Raw genomic sequence first — 16,907 nt, 5'->3', positions numbered from 1 at the left:
AAAACTTTATTTATATATGGCTGGGTACTGGGATCTAAGGCTAGTACACGCCTCAGTAGCCCCTGCAGTCAATTTACATATTACTAAAATAAAGTTTTCAAAAAGTTAGGTTCGGTTCCAGGGTTATTAAATTACTGATTAGGGAATACTCTGCTGTGTTCTCTCCATTCAAACGGTTCCCTTCCCTCTGTTGTAATATTAAATAGAAAGCCTGTAATAGAAGAGACTAAGGGCAGAAGGGAGAAGCTGTGCTGTGCTGTGACACCAAGTCCAGCTACAATCTTGGAATATAAATTAATTTTTCACTGCCATAACACTCATCGTTATGATTACACAGATCTCCAGGGGTAACCTGGACCTAACACTTTCTAAAACGTTGTATGGTCAAAACTCCCTTTAAAAGAAAGCTGTCATCAAAGGAAATCTACCATTTATTCCATGCATTGTGAACCAAACATAGAGAATGCTGCATTAACACTGATGCAGTAACATATCTTGTTTGAGGGGTTTTGCTCAAAAAACAATTATAAAATTCAGGACCTTGGGAAAACTTGGTTGCATGCTGGCTTCTGTTCATAAACACATTACACTGAGCTTCCTGAACTGTCCAAACAGAACTAATCAATCTGAGCTGGATGACTCATACACAGCAGCTGGAGGATGGTGCAGCGATTGATTACTTCTGCCTGTCAGGTACAACACATTGATTACAGCGTTATCTGAAGCAGAGCCTCAATATCATTTCTTTATAATTGTTTATTCAGCAAAACCATTACGATCAGGGACTAAACAAGATATATTTCTGAATCGGCGTAGCTACAGCATTCTTAAAGTATGTTTGGTTCATAATTCATAAAAGGAAATGGTAGGTTTCCTTTAAGCTTCGGAACATTAAGCATCACTTTCTTTTTGAACAGCCGTCAATATATAAAATACACGCTAAAAGTTTCTTTAGAGATCTCCGGATGGGAAAAGCCTCTACAACCTGGAGTGACACACTGTACACATCAGGTATTAGGTAACCCAGCAAATATTACTAAATGTAACAGTCTCTGCAAAATAAAAGGGAACTAAACATGTGTAGACATAAAAAAGAATCTTGCAATGCCCTTAGTTCCTGACTTGTCTGACAGGGTGTAACCATGAGAATTATTTCCTAACAAGTACATCTTGGCTTCCAAGTCATTTTGTAGCATAACTTTATTGCATGAGTTTTTTTGCCAGGAGTTTCCTGTAAGGACTTCCGCCCTTACATTACGTCACTTCCTGTGGCGCCTCAGCAACGCTGAAGCGCTACCTGCGGAGTGAGAGCCGCTCACGTCTGCCCTTAGTGAAGCCGCACAGGTAGACGCGGGTGACGTCACTTCCGCCCTCTCACCTGCCAGTTCCCCGCTCTGAGTGCTGTCATTGTGCCGCCCAGTGTGTGCCGGGTACAGTATCCATTATGGCTCTGCGGGGAGTGTGCGGGTGGATGTGAGAGAGTCGAGGGCTGCGGCTCCGTGCTTGCTGCGCCTGTGTGTGGGTGCGGGTCCTGCTGCTGCTGCCGCGCATTGTTCTTCCCTGAGCCGCTCAGGTGCACAGCGAGAAGCTCATCTGCTGTGGGACTGCAAGTGCCAGAATGCCCTGCCGGGATGTGTAGTGCCACAGCAGCCGGGGCCCTTCTAGTTAGGTATATAGTGGTGGGAGATGTCTTTGTTGCTAGGTAACAGCCACCTTTATGGCATGAGCCCCATGTACCCCCCTATCACTGGCACCTGTAGCACGTGGTGCGGTGCCTCAGGGCATTTATTTACAAGTCTTAGATTAGCTTCTGCCTAGTAACAGGGTGCCAGTGTACGGAGCGCTGCCTAGTAACAGGGTGCCCAGCGTACAGCATGGTGCCAGTGTGCCCAGTTTACAGCAGGGTGCCCAGTGTACAGCGTGGTGCCAGTGTACAGCAGGCTGCCCAGTGTAAGGCACGGTGCCAGCATATAGCACGGTGCCAGCATATAGCACGGTGCCCAGTGTACAGCAGGGTGCCCAGTGTACAGCGCGGTGCCCAGTGTACAGCGCGGTGCCCAGTGTACAGCGCGGTGCCCAGTAACAGGGTGCCAGTGTACAGCAGGGTGCCCAGTGTACAGCAGGGTGCCCAGTGTACAGCAGGGTGCCCAGTGTACAGCGCGGTGCCCAGTAACAGGGTGCCAGTGTACAGCAGGCTGCCTAGTGTAAGGCAGGGTGCTTAGTAACAGGGTGCCAGTGTACAGCAGGCTGCCCAGTGTAAGGCACGGTGCCAGTATACAGCAGGGTGCCAGTGTGCCCAGTGTAAGGCAGGGTGCCAGTATACAGCAGGGTGCCAGTGTGCCCAGTGTAAGGCATGGTGCCAGTATACAGCAGGGTGCCAGTATGCAGCGTGGTGCCTAGTAGCCGGGTGCCCAGTATACAGTCCGGTGCCAGTGTACGGCGTGTTGACCAGCATACAGCGCCATCTGTGTGGGGGTCGTGTATGATACATGATATATACGAGGTGTGTGTATACAGTGTATATGAGATATTACACGGATGTGTATATGTATTCTGGTAGATAACGTTTGCTGTTGTAGCGTCTGTCTATACTACTTATCGCTAAACTTATTTCTAGTATCTGATTTATTTCTAGTGATAAAGATATTCTATAATCCGATCAGTCTGTCTGTCACTTGTGTTGCCTTTCCTTAATTTATTAATTCTAGGATGAGTTCTATCTGTACAAGTCTTGCTTTTTCCCACCACTTTGGAGTGTAAATTATATTTGTATCTGTATAAGTCATGAAGTTTGTTTGCATGCGCCCTTCTATTGGATATATCATTGGATATATAGACGGCTGCTCTGGAATCTAGTATCTATCAAACATCCATAAATCCAACTTTCGTTCATCCATTTTCATGACTTTCATTGTTTTTGATAAATCTGTCTGTCTTATGTTGATGTATCTATCTCGTATAACACACTGATGAACCAGTGGAAACATTGTATCTATAATTTGGTTGCTATGAACAACTTCTTTCTCGTCCTGTCCTGGTGTGACCCCGGGGTGTGTATTGATACAAGGAGAGGTTTCCTTAGTGATGAGGGAAGGGTTGTGTGTGTTCAGGTAGCTGTGCCCGGATGGCATTTATACACCAGCTCCTGGATTAATGGTTTGATTTATGATCAGATGACCCATTGTATCTACAATAATTTCTTTCTCTGTCCGGTGACATTGGAAGTTTCCCTCATTCCTTAAAAACATCTCATCTCCCAAGAATAAAATCCCCAGGTGAGACTCCGTCATAACAAGTGTAACATTGTACCAGGTTCTGGTCTCTGAGCAGCCGAGATGCTGCATCTGTCACAGGAGGATTGTAGTTACCTAGGAACCAGCTCCCCGCTGCCTACATGACCCAGTATGAGAACATCTGGGGCCCTGACGGCAGAATGTACATAGTGTCCTATTTATAAGCAGAATGTTATAGAGAGGGAGGAGCTGAGCAGATTGTACATACTGTCCTATCTGCAGGCAGCATGTTATAGATCAGGAGGAGCTGAGCAGATTGTACATACTGTCCTATCTGCAGGCAGCATGTTATAGAGCAGGTGGAGCTGAGCAGATTGTGAAGTGTCCTATCTGCAGGCAGCATGTTATAGAGCAGGAGGAGCTGAGCAGATTGTACATACTATCCTATCTGCAGGCAGCATGTTATAGAGCAGGGGGAGCTGAGCAGATTGTACATACTGTCCTATCTGCAGGCAGCATGTTATAGAGCAGGGGGAGCTGAGCAGATTGTACATACTGTCCTATCTGCAGGCAGCATGTTATAGAGCAGGGGGAGCTGAGCAGATTGTACATACTGTCCTATCAACAGGCAGCATGTTATAGAGCAGGAGGAGCTTAGCGGATTGTACAAAATGTCCTATCTGCAGGTAGCTTGTTATAGAGCAGGAGGAGCTGAGTAGATTGTACATTGTGTCCTATCTGCAGGCTGCATGTTATAGAGAGGGAGGAGCTGAGCAGATTGTACATAGTGTCCTTTATGCAGGCAGCATGTTATAGAGCAGGAGGAGCTGAGAAGATTTTACATACTGTCCTATCAACAGGCAGCATGTTATAGAGCAGGAGGAGCTGAGCAGATTGTGAAGTGTCCTATCTGCAGGCAGCATGTTATAGAGGAGGAGCTGCACAGATTTCTGCAAGCTGCATGTTATAGAGAGGGAGGAGCTGAGCAGATTGTACATTGTGTCCTATCAACAGGCAGAATGTTATAAAGCAGGATGAGCTGAGCAGATTGTACATAATGTCCTATCAGCATGCAGCATGTTATAGAGCAGGAGGAGCTGAGCAAATTGTACATTGTGTCCTATCTGCAGGTAGCTTGTTATAGAGCAGGAGGAGCTGAGCAGATTGTACATAGTTTCCTATCTACAGGCAGCAAGTTGTAAAGCAGGAGCAGCTGAGCAGAATTTATAAAATGTCATATCTGCAGGCAGCACGTTATAGAGCAGGAGGAGCTTAGCAGATTATACATAGTGTTTTATCTGCAGGCAGGAGGGGCTGCTGTGACTATAAAAGAAGCTCATTTACTTACCCGGCCGCTGTAGTTTACCCAACGTGCATTGTCTGACGATAATGCACTGCCGCGCCACAATCTGATCGCGTGCGCCACAATCCCCAGTTACAAAAACCTGTCACAGTCGTGCATAACCTGAAAACGTCAGAAAATCTGATGAAAGTGCGACCACGGTCCTTCCTGCAGGCAGCATGTTATAGAGCAGGAGGGGCTGAGATGATTATATATAGTGTGCTAACTGCAGGCAGCATGTTATAGAGCAGAAGAAGCGGAGTAAATTGTACATAGTGTTTTATCTGCAGGCAGCATGTTATAGAGCAGGAGGGGCTGAGCAGATTATACATGGCGTCCTTTCTGAATGCAGCACAATATACACCTGCATTGTGGTTTACATCATATATGGATACAATCCATAAAATTCCTTTCAGTTCTGGTGGGATGTCTGAGGAGTAGCATTATATGGAGTCACTAGGCAGAATAAATGCTTCATGATCTCTTGTACATAAGTCTTGGTGTAGTTATTGCCTGGGAACATCCCGTATGGAAAGAATTGTGGGTATATCGTCAACCCCCGCAGACTGGAAAACTTCTGCTGCGGATTCCTCCCCACCACAGGAGAGCAGTTAGAGAGGGGAGGGGGGGGGGGGGTTGGTACAATGTTTTAGTTTTTCTCGGTAAACATGTAGAGTTTACTTCTCCGAAACTAGACAATCCCTTTAACTCATTAGAGACGAACTGTTTTATGGTATTAGATTTTCATTGAGAGGAAGAATCGGAGACAAGTGTAAATATTAAGCACCAGGCGTTCTGCTGCACATCCAGGTATTGATAGAGTATCATGCACAATAAATTACAGCGCGGTTCTCGTAGATTGCCGGGTTCCTGATGTAACAGCTGCATTGGTGCACTACTACTGTGCGCAGCTGTTCAACCCATTAGATGCTGCGTTCTATGCAGACTTCAGCATCTAGTGGTTCCAGGCACCTGTTGCCATTCGTTCCCTAATTGAAGGCTAATCTGTTCCTAAAACCCATAGATCTGTCATCACCGGAATTAATATACCGGCTGACAGTGATCAAAAAGTTATAGTACCCCGAGATAGGACCAGTAAAAGGTACAGCTCATCCCTCAACTAACTCTGAGGATGGAGTTAAATGCCCCAACTAATGACATGCACAGCAGCAGCCTCCCCCCTCGCTAATGACATGCCCAGCAGCAGCCTCCCCCCTCGCTAATGACATGCCCAGCAGCAGCCTCCCCCCTCGCTAATGACATGCCCAGCAGCAGCCTCCCCCCTCACTAATGACATGCCCAGCAGCAGCCTTCCCCCCCTCGCTAATGACATGCCCAGCAGCAGCCTCCCCCCTCGCTAATGACATGCCCAGCAGCAGCCTCCCCCCTCGCTAATGACATACCCAGTGTACTCCCCTCAATATATACAATAATATAAACTTAGTACTTACCTCTTGTGCTCCCCGCAGCTCCTCTTCCCTCTCTGCACGGGCGCAGTGCATAGACCTGCCTATAACTGTGCTGCTAAAATAGACGCCAAGAGGGAAGAGGAGCTGCGGGGAGCGCCAGAGGTAAGTACTGATTTTATTTTTGTGATATACTTCAGTATAAGCCAAGTGGCACTTTTGTGAGCACAATAATTTTTCTGAAAAACTCAGCTTACGGTATATTCGAAATGGATACTTATAAACGATTTTGCACAAAAACGTAAAAAAAATAAATGCTGTAAAATGTGCAGAAATGGTATATTGTCAGAGATGCAGGCTACGTATATTACTCTGGTGGCACAGCCGGGGGCTGGGAAATCCGTCCGGTGTATGGTATATCTCTGGTGGAAAGCAATAACAAATGGTGACCAGATCTTAGCAATCCCATCTGTGAGCGTTCAGACATTTCTAAGAACCATCTGCATCCAGTCCTACTGTCCATTAATAATCCTGCCACTGCCTATATTCATCATTCAGTAACGCACCGTGTCAGGACCTGCGGGGTTAACAGCGGTAACACATCTGTGCCTTGTCATCGTTTTCTTTGGGAATTAGAAGTCTGGAAAGGAATCTCCATAACGTCCTGGATAAACATACCCCTTCATCTGTTACTAATACGTGTAATCCCCTGACAATAGACAGATCACAGGACGTCCCGCTACTGAGGGCCATAGAGATCTCCTGTGCTCCATTATCCTACACTGCCTCCAGAGGAAAGGTGCAATATTACACTCTTATAACCAGTTTATTATAGTGCTCCTAAGATAGGTCAGAGGTGAAGGGTGACATCCAATACCCTCAGAATCGCGTCCCTCAGTCACATGGTTTATTTATAGCTATTCTAGTAAATTATACTGAGCTGCAATACCATATACAGCCACAATACTATGTATGGCGCTGTGTCATTTGGCTGAAGGATGTTTTTGACTCATTCGTGGCTAGAGATGTCCTATAACCTGTTATTTTTTTTGTTTTTTTTCCAGATTTGTGATGTCCTCCAATCGACAGATCCGTGTGTTCCCCTCTCCAGCAGAGCTTGCCCTCTCCCTGTCGCAGCTCCTGGTTCATGAGTCCAGGGGGGTAGATAACTTTAGGATTGGCTTGTCCGGTGGGAGCCTGGTGCAGCTCCTGAGCCGCGAATTACCTAAGACTGCTGGTCTGAATACAGAGGGGTGGAAGGTGGCCCTGTGTGACGAGAGGCTGGTCCCCTTCTCCGATTCGGAGAGCACGTATGGGGAATACAAGGTGCGTATGATGAGGAGGAAGAGGCTACATAAATAATCCACACTTGCTCTGTAGCTATAAGTGATGTGGCCATATTTAAGCTGGAGAAACGGCTCCATTGTCTGTGTAGTGGTTGTTCCTAAGAACTGCAGCAGCGCACCCCGGCCACTACACAGAGGACAGAGCTGATCTTGTGACTCCATTTTCCATGGTAATTCCAGAGCTCAATTAATCTGATCAGTGGGGTCCTGATTGTCTGACCCCTTTCCAGACTGATCTTGATGGTCTGTTCTATCAATAGATTATTAAGTCAGTATGCTGGAAACTCCCTTTAAGGTTGTCATACACATTCAATTAAAAAAAACATACAAACCCATTGATTTTCTCAGGACCAGTTTGTCATCTAATGTATTTGGGGGAAGACTCTCCTCTGATGACAGATGTAAGGGGACAGAGGGAACACAAATATTTGGTATATCTCAAGTGTATGGGTAGCTTAACACTCCTCTGATCTGCTATTTACCTCTTGGCTCCACTGTGCCACTTATGCACATCCTAATAAGCTGGTGCAGGGACGCTTACTCATAGATCCAGGTACCGTGACTGTGGTAATCTATCTACTCATGCCCATGCCTTATGCCTCCTCACTATTCAGTACTTCATGTCATGTGACCAGAGTGATGTCATCTAAAGTCAATAACTTACTAATATTTGCAAAGTCTACCCCATGTATATATCTGATCTCATGAAATCACAGCAGCCTCTATGGACTTCAACTCATCCCACATCCTTCATGGAGGCTGCTGTGATGTCATGTGATCAGATTCATGCATGGGGTAAATAAGGCAAATTTTAGCAGGAAAACGACTTTGAATGACATAATCCTGGTCACATGACATAAGTGTAACTCAAGGCACCATGTAAACAATTGGACACAATATTTCCTATAATTAAACAGAGCTGTATATGTCTGTAGTTGAATATTGTCAGACGGTCACTAAGTACTAATTCTATACAGCAGTTTGTCCTAGCAGTGAGACCTGACAATCGGGAACAAGGAGGCAGAGCAATGCCACGGATTTGAAGAGACACAGAGCCGTCCCTCAAAATAAGGGGGCGTGGTTCACTGACAGCCTGGGAGAAAACATGAGTCATATCTTGAATAAAAGAGTCAAGTATGCTACTTTCATATCAGAGAAAATATTTAGTGCTCACACCACTTGTTTTTAATCTCCATCCAAATAATATAAAAAAAGAACATGAACCCTAAAAATTCCAACTTTGTCCAAAATACAGCCCCAGAGATGGTAAAATGCATTATTAACATGTCCAAAAACATTTGCACAAATTTGGTGTCTCCAGAATTGTAGTGACCTTGAGAAAAGTTATTCTATTATTTATAACACGTGTTGAACACTGTTTGAATTATAATATTTATAATTTCCCCCCAATTTAAAGTTAATAAAATGTTATGAATACAGTCTATGTACCCCAAAGTGCTGCCATTAAAAAAAATTCAGCTGACCTGCAAAAAATCAAGCCCTCATATGGATATGATGGATAAAAAAATGTTTAAAAAGTTTTTTGAAGTGGGAAATAATGACATAAAGGGCTTGGACATCTTGACCCAAAACGGCGAGGCATCGAGAGGTTATGGGGTACAGACTGTAGGGACGCCCTCCTCACTGTTACCACCCAGTTTCCGGGAGAAATGTTATAATATGGGAATACAACACTGTAAAGAACCTGCCACTTCTCCCCTCAGTCATTGTAACGCTGTCCTCCTGCTGTGCCCGGGTCTCACAAGTCAAACCTCTCACAAACCAGGACGAGTAGTGGTGCAATTCTGGAAGTTACACAAGAGACACGCAGCGTGTACATGGACGGTATCACAAGCCGAGCCCTGACCCGTTGCATAACAATGTTATCCTGTAAGAAGTGCTGTCCATGGGAGAAAACTGACCAAAATGTGTCATGGACCTTGCCATACCCTGACCAGGGGTCATAGGTCATCTGCTGCTACACCGGACTCCAGCCCTGTACTTTCAGGCTGCATGAACATATACAATGATGTTCTGCAGAAGCCGAGAAATAAATTATACAGTTGTTGTGCTTCAGTTGCTGCAGAACTTCCTATAAACTCAGTCCCAGCTACTGCAGAGCTTCTTATAATGCACACTCCGGCTGCTGCAGAGCTTCTTATAATGCACACTCCGGCTGCTGCAGAGCTTCTTATAATGCACACTCCGGCTACTGCAGAGCTTCTTATAATGCACACTCCGGCTGCTGCAGAGCTTCTTATAATGCACACTCCGGCTGCTGCAGAGCTTCTTATAATGCACACTCCGGCTGCTGCAGAGCTTCTTATAATGCACACTCCGGCTGCTGCAGAGCTTCTTATAATGCACACTCCGGCTGCTGCAGAGCTTCTTATAATGCACACTCTGGCTGCTGCAGAGCTTCTTATAATGCACACTCCGGCTGCTGCAGAACTTCTTATAATGCACACTCCGGCTGCTGCAGAACTTCTTATAATGCACACTCTGGCTGCTGCAGAACTTCTTATAATGCACACTCCGGCTGCTGCAGAACTTCTTATAATGCACTCTCCGCCTGCTGCAGAGCTTCTTATAATGCACACTCTGGCTGCTGCAGAACTTCTTATAATACACACTCCGGCTGCTGAAGAACAATTTTTTAACTAACTGAAGTTATGGAATGCTGCTGCAGAACTTCTTAATGAAGTGAGACAGGTGTTTTCTATTACTCACTGTTTGATTAAAAACTCCTTCCCTGTTATAAAGAGATTCTGCAATAGCTGTAACTGGGAAGCAACCATAGGGTTAATGCAAAGATTCAATCCGGGGTCCTGATGACACCTTGGAGGAGGTTTCCTTGTAAATTTAGCTTTGGGAATTGCATTACCCCTCTGATATGGTGTGTTATATAATATCTGTGATAAGTCAGTTGGGGGTATTGCCGGCCCCCTTAGAAGTTTGTTCCACGCACTTTTCCACAATTCAGTGTATCTAGACTTTACTTGTGCAGGACATGGCCGCATCAAAGGCTAAAAGTGTCATGTGGGGGCTGGGACGTGCTTTCTCCCAGAATGTAACCACAGGACCACATTAGGCGGCTCCTCGGCCTCCAGCCCTGTCTTATGGTTACACCAGTCCTGCTGAACATCCCAAATTACAACCACAGAGGAGCCGGATGAGGCCACCACATCTCCCACTACTAAATATATGGAGACCATAGATGATGATTGTGTTGTTCTTATATATATAGCGCACATTGCTTATCCACATCTATCCTCTTCTCGTCACAGCGTCAGCTCGTCCCTCTCGGCCTCCTGTCCGAATCTCAGTTTATCGTCATTGACCCTTCATTGCCGGTGGAAGCTGCAGCAGCGGACTATGAGAAGAAGCTGCGAGAGGTGAGGAGCTAGCACTCTACTGCACCTCTATTACTTGTTATACTAGGACCAATCTGACCTGTGGTACAATAGGGAGAGAGACCACGTGTTATACAGATGAGAGAATATATGTATATTCATGATTGTTCTCATCTCAATAATAATAATCGCGTTGTGTTATTAATACGTTTCTGTTCCCTGCGGCTCCTCATTCCTGTTGACTGAAATGTTGTTTGTTTTCCTCAGCTCTTCCCTGGAAATGACCTTCCGAACTTTGACCTGCTGATATTAGGAATTGGCCCAGATGGACACACAGCGTCCCTCTTTCCTGGACACCCTCTCCTGGAGGTAAACGCATAATACATCACCCACCGTGTATGAATGAGTACTCGCTGGGATCACCCCTCACCCCCATTAGTATTTCACTAGGTCATAATAGAAATCCCCCCCAAAAAAATGAAAGAATAAGAGTGAAGTAATAGTCACCTTGGTCCTCTAGTCTTTATATCACAGGATGGACCCGCTGTGGCCTGTATTAGACTATCAGCGCAGGCCTCTATATACCAACAGAGACTGGGGAAGTCCCACTGGGCCACAACTAAGTATTCGTTCTTTCCAGGGGTGCACCTAATCTCTCTGCTGCCTGAGGCCAGCTATAGCATGGCTCCCCCTCTTCTCCATCCAATAGTGATAGATGAGGTTATTTTTCAGTAAGTGGGTTCTCCATCCAGTGTCTAACACACATGCTGACATCACATGTAAAGAGACATATTTTTGAGTGTCGTGTCCTGCTTTGTAGCAGTTGACTCCGTCCCTGATGCTGCCCCCCATCTTGCTACAGGTGGTGCTGCCTGAGGCAAGAGGCTGAACTCGCTTCATGGCCTGTGCCCCCCTAGTTCTGAGGCTAAATTCATGCTACCGTCGGCATATGCGTTCTGTATCTCCATTAAAAAAAAAAAAAAAAAAAAAAAAAAAAAAAAGATGATAAATAAGCGACAGTAACTTCCTGTTAATTTAATTGATACATTTGTCTTTCAGTTAGTGTCAGTTTTTTTTTCTTTTGAAGAATCAGTTTTTTGTTAATGACACTTTTTATTTTCACTTTCAATACATCGATCTTCCATCTATCCCTCATAATAGTTGCCATCTATAGATGTCTAATTTTTACCTACTTATTGATCTCTCCTTTCTAATCACCTCGCTACCTATTGGTCTCTTATTTCTATTTGCCTTCCTATCTTTCTCTCTATACCTCACATTTATCTATAATCTATCCATCATCTCTTTTTCTATGGTATATATGAACTATTTCTGTCTATCCATATCTATTTCTTAATCTTAAAAAAAACTGACACTTACTATCCGTCCCCATTGTCTTCAATGTAAAAATAACCTAAAGGGTTTGTCCACTTTCAGCAAATATTTGCTATGGTTTGTATAAGGAAAATTTCTACAGTTTTCCAGTATACTTTCTGTATCAATTCCTCACAGTTTTCTAGATCTCTGCTTGCTGTCCTGCTATAGAAAGCTTCTATGTTTACTTCCAGTGGATAAAAATTTGTCCATGGTCATGTGATGTCACACAGGTGCACAAGCCGTTAGTATCACAGAGAGTAATAGGAGTTATGTGATAATAACGGCTCGAGCACCTGCTTGTCCATTACATCACATGGACAGACCTCTATGCACTGAAAGTAAAAATAGAAGCTTTTATAGCAGGACAGCAAGCAGAGATCTGGATAACAGTGAGGAATTGATACAGAAAGTATATTGGAAAATTGTAGAACTTTCCCTTATACAAATCATATCAGATATTTGCTAAAAGTGGACAACCCCTTTATGTCATCTGTTATGGTCAGTTTGGCAACATCCATTATGAATCTTTTTTTACTTTTTTTTTTTATTCCCAACCGGAAAAAAAGTACTGCAAGCTCCGTCTTTGTTTCCATGAAAAATAACAGATCACTGATGACAACGGATGACATAAATATTTACATTGGTTTCAATGGGCTTTAAAACTGATCAGTTCCATTTCAGTTTTTTACTTTTCTAGGAGGATACTAGAAACTGAAAATACAACTGTAGTGTGAACTGAGCCTTACTCAGTTTTGGCCAATCGCAACAAAAATAATTAAATAGTCCAAAAAAAACAAACCTTTTATTATCTCTTATTTAAGGGGTTAACAACTTTTTAATTAATCTCTTCCATTAGACATGCCTCTGCATGTTTTTTCCTTCTTTGAGAGCTTCAGCCTTTCCCTGTTCTCACCGTGCTGTCCTCTGTACATATACACAACTTCCAGTTTCTCACTCCTTCAGTCCATCCTAATAACGTCGCCCACTGTGCCTCTTTCTCTCTCACTGTCAGACATGGGGAGAGGGGAGGGGGGAAATCAGGATGATTTATAATATCCTGCTGCAGCTCCTCCTATTCATCAGTGCACAGACATGTAAACAAAGATCCACAGAGAGTTTACAGACAGCACTAATGTAAGTATCAGGGATGATTTAATCAAGTGATGAACATTCAGGGATTATTTTTAAGGCCGTGTTAGGCCCTTCACTTGACGGGAAGTTGTGGGGGGTAACAGGACCTATTTTATCCTGTGATTGGCCTCCGTGGACACTCATGTTTTCCAAAGGAACTTAACTTCCTGTGTTGGAATTTAAACGACCTGGGAGCAGTGTAAGTGGTGAGTTCTACCTTTTTTTTAACCAGGCCCTGGCTGACGTATTCATGGAAAACCCCTTTAACAAAATTCTACAAATACAAGATTTTATTGATTCTCTGTATGATCGCACACAATTTTAAGAAATATAAGTAAACGTGGCCATTGTTCTTCCTAACACCTCCCTGTCCGCTCTCTCTTCAGGTGACAGATAAAATTGTGGCCCCCATAAGTGACTCCCCCAAGCCACCTCCGGAGAGGGTCACCCTCACACTGCCCGTCATCAATGCAGCTAAAACAGTCGTCTTTGTGGCCACAGGAGAAGGCAAAACCACAGTTCTGAAGGTAAGTTGATGGCTTTAGGGGTTTTCCCACAAAACAGGTTGGGCCTTATATACAGTGATGAGACCCCCACAAACCACAAGAACAAGGGGTCAGATGGGGTCCCAGGTATTTCCATCGGATTGTTGGTCGCCCCCCGAGATTAATGGAGCAGATAGCCACACATGACCGTTCTGCTCCATTCTCTGTGGACCCGGCGGAGATTTCTAAGTGCTCGGCGATCTCTGCCAGCTCCATAGAGATGAATGGAGCTTGTGCGGCCCAAAGTATCTGGAGGAGAAATGTCTTAATAACTAGCCCCTTTAATTTTGATGACCCAACTGTAGGCCAGATCTCCAATCTGAGTCTCCTACAAATTATCTGTTTGAAGGGGTAGAACTAGACCTTCAGCTTCTTTACAAGCATAGCACCATCTATTCTATAGTGGCTTTGCCTGGTACTACATGGTAACATCACTAACTACAACCACTTTTGTGTCTGCAGCGAATCCTACAGGAGGAGTCCGATCCATTGCCGGCTGCTCGGGTCTCACCAGTGAACGGTAAACTGCTCTGGTTCCTTGATGAATCTGCCGCTAGGGATTTAACTTGCCCTGTAGAGAAACACTCAGTCCTGTAATGTTACTCTAAGAACCGGCTGTATCCGGAGCTGGTTCAGAACCAGAGTCCGGAGCTCCCCACACTTCATCCCTGGACGTGCCAGGGCCACAGGCAGAAGCAGAGAGCTGGACAGAGCAGAGCTACAGACCATAGTCAAGCCAAGGAAATCTCAGCCATGGGCTGATAAGAGACACAACCAAAACAAGTTCTACATAGTGATTGTTCTGGAGATGGGCGCCGTGACTTCCTGGACCAAAGACAGAACTGGAACAAAAGCCAAGGATACATACACTCCGCCACGGACAGAACTGGAATCGGGACCAGGATAGATGACCATGACAGTAGAGAGGAACCCATAGAACCACAACCAAAACCTCAACCCATAGGCAGGAACATGAAGCTTTGCCTCTCATCGCCGTACCCTTCATATTCTTGACTCTGCCCGCAATCTGTCCCCCTCTCACATCTGCCTCTTGCTAGGATCTGCTCCTCTGGGTCAGACGAGCCACAGCTTCCAAACGGTTTGCACATTGCGAGCGCGTCACATGAGTGCACAGTAATAAAATGCTAACTCGTCCCTCTCCGGTCTGGGTTTTTATTTTTTTTATTTATTTTTTTTTTAATCAAAGCAGAACAATTCAAAGGAATAGATATAAAAACAAATTTGAGTAGTGAAGCAAATGCACTGAAATATTACAGCTGTAATCTCCATGCCCAGGCCACTGCTTTGACCTGCCACATAACATTTTCAAGGTTTTTTTTTCCTCCTAAAGTGAATGAAAGCACAAGATGCGTTGTCATAGAAGTAATGTATGAGCAACATCTGCAGCATGGAGATTAATAAATATATCACACAATGACCTGTATAGAATGAGGGGTTAGGTTTCAGGCTATGTATGGACTGGCCTGGACGAGTGTTATAGGCGTCATAAGCTTTAGAGGCTGAGATGTGGATCGATTAGGTATCTTTGGTCTACCCAATGTGCCCTTTAAGGAAACCTACCATGAGGAATCTGCTATCAGTAGTAGATGTGATGGTAGATTCCTCCTGCCGGCCTCTGCCCTAATCTAGAATTCGATAATCTTGGAACCTAACTTGTTAAAAATGTTTATCTTGGTAATATGTAAATGAACTGCAGAGGCTACTGGGGCTTGGAGTAGCCTTAGCTCCCAATATGTGACTAGGCCAGTACACGCCCCAGTAACCTCTGTATTTAAAAACTTTATCTTAGGCTCCATTCATACTGCCGTATGGGGGACTTATATATACGTCCCCATAGACAGCAATGGGCGCACAGGGCCGTAACCGTACCGTTCCGTAGCCGGGAGAAAGATAGGACATGTCCTATGTTTCCCCGGAATACGGTGCTGTGCCCCATTTTTCTCTATGGAGAGGGGTGGGGGGGAGCGGCGCTCATCCCCTCCTCCTTTCCCTGGCGCCATACGGCTGCAGCGAGTGCATAAGTGCAGGGATAGATATGCCCTGTGCTGGACCACACTCCAGTCGCCCTTGACCCACCTTTACGGCCCCCTGGCATTCATGTGGCAGAAAGGGGGAAATAATCGCAAAGGCTAGCAATATGTGTCTGTCTCTGGGGCCACCCTTTATCTTCTCTATGGACGGCAAATTCTTGTGTTGTACAATGAGAATATCAGTCATATCATCATTACAGACGTAGCATGTGCCTGGGAATGAGAAGACGTGTCCGGTCTGGTGATCCACCAGCGGCTTCATAGACAGGAAGGGATTTCTAGAACTGAAGGAAGTAAAACCAGAAGCTGCAGACTCAACACTGCAGTCTATAAGAGGGATTTCATTCTGAACAAGTTTAGTCCAAATCCTTCTATAGTCCAGCCTGTCAGTAGTCCAAGCAATCCCACCACACTGTCACTAAGAGGGGGGGGGGGGTTTCCATGAATCTTGGTTGATGACCTAGTCTCAGGTCCCCATTTCCCCTGCTCTTGGACCGTTAAGCTGTTCAGGGCCGGCATAACATAGAGCAAGAATAGAGGGTAGTCCCTTCCCTTGGACACAAGTCAATTAATTTATTTTTTTTTAAGTTTTTTTTTCTCGTATTAAAATTTTGATCACCTATCCTTGGACATTCAGCTTCCCGGATAATCAGCTGCCAGGGATGGGAACCTGGATAAGAAGCTGCTGGTAGTTTGTAGGGGAAATTTCTTCACTAAACTGCTGCAGCCACATGTAAAGATGGATTGTGAATTTCTGGGCCCCTTGTCTGCTGTAGCTTTAAATTGTATTGGCGTCATGTGGCTGCCGATACGTTTTAACACGGCTGCTGGTGGTAGGTTTTTAAACATCTGATCCTGGAGAACTTACATCTGCCCGATCCCCTGATCTCAGCAACTCAGTGGGTTACTTTAGGGTAGCTGACACGCCCGCCTCCAATGAGGACCATTAGGGTCACAATTTTGCAGGTAAATCTAAGGTTTTACCAAAATTATGTGTCTATTCTCCAATGCAAGAAGGGCTGGGGTCACAACTTAAACCAAAACAATATTAGGACAATATTTACAGGACTGCAATGGGCCAAATATATATATATATATATATATCTCTATTTATCTATCTATA

At 44.8% G+C, this 16,907-nt stretch overlaps 1 protein-coding gene across 5 annotated transcripts; it reads left to right on the top strand.

Annotated features, from left to right (window-relative positions):
• The first annotated feature begins 1,242 nt into the window (after nucleotides 1-1,242).
• PGLS (6-phosphogluconolactonase) lies at nucleotides 1,243-14,892 on the top strand. 5 transcript variants are annotated; one of them, XM_072149157.1, is made up of 6 exons: nucleotides 1,243-1,344; nucleotides 7,046-7,307; nucleotides 10,615-10,722; nucleotides 10,948-11,049; nucleotides 13,575-13,715; nucleotides 14,196-14,892. In XM_072149157.1, the coding sequence occupies exons 2-6, from the start codon at nucleotides 7,053-7,055 to the stop codon at nucleotides 14,328-14,330; spliced, it is 741 nt and encodes a 246-aa protein (XP_072005258.1). In that variant the 5' UTR covers nucleotides 1,243-1,344; nucleotides 7,046-7,052; the 3' UTR covers nucleotides 14,331-14,892. The 5 variants fall into 5 exon arrangements, with proteins under 5 accessions (XP_072005258.1, XP_072005257.1, XP_072005259.1 ...); XM_072149156.1 differs by having other exon boundaries at nucleotides 1,274-1,430; XM_072149158.1 differs by lacking the exon at nucleotides 1,243-1,344 and adding an exon at nucleotides 1,397-1,419.
• Nucleotides 14,893-16,907: the final 2,015 nt, after the last annotated feature.

Source organism: Engystomops pustulosus, chromosome 4, assembly GCF_040894005.1.
Source record: "Engystomops pustulosus chromosome 4, aEngPut4.maternal, whole genome shotgun sequence".
Taxonomy (NCBI): Eukaryota; Metazoa; Chordata; class Amphibia; order Anura; family Leptodactylidae; genus Engystomops; species Engystomops pustulosus.
This window is presented reverse-complemented; position numbering and strand designations above follow the sequence as displayed.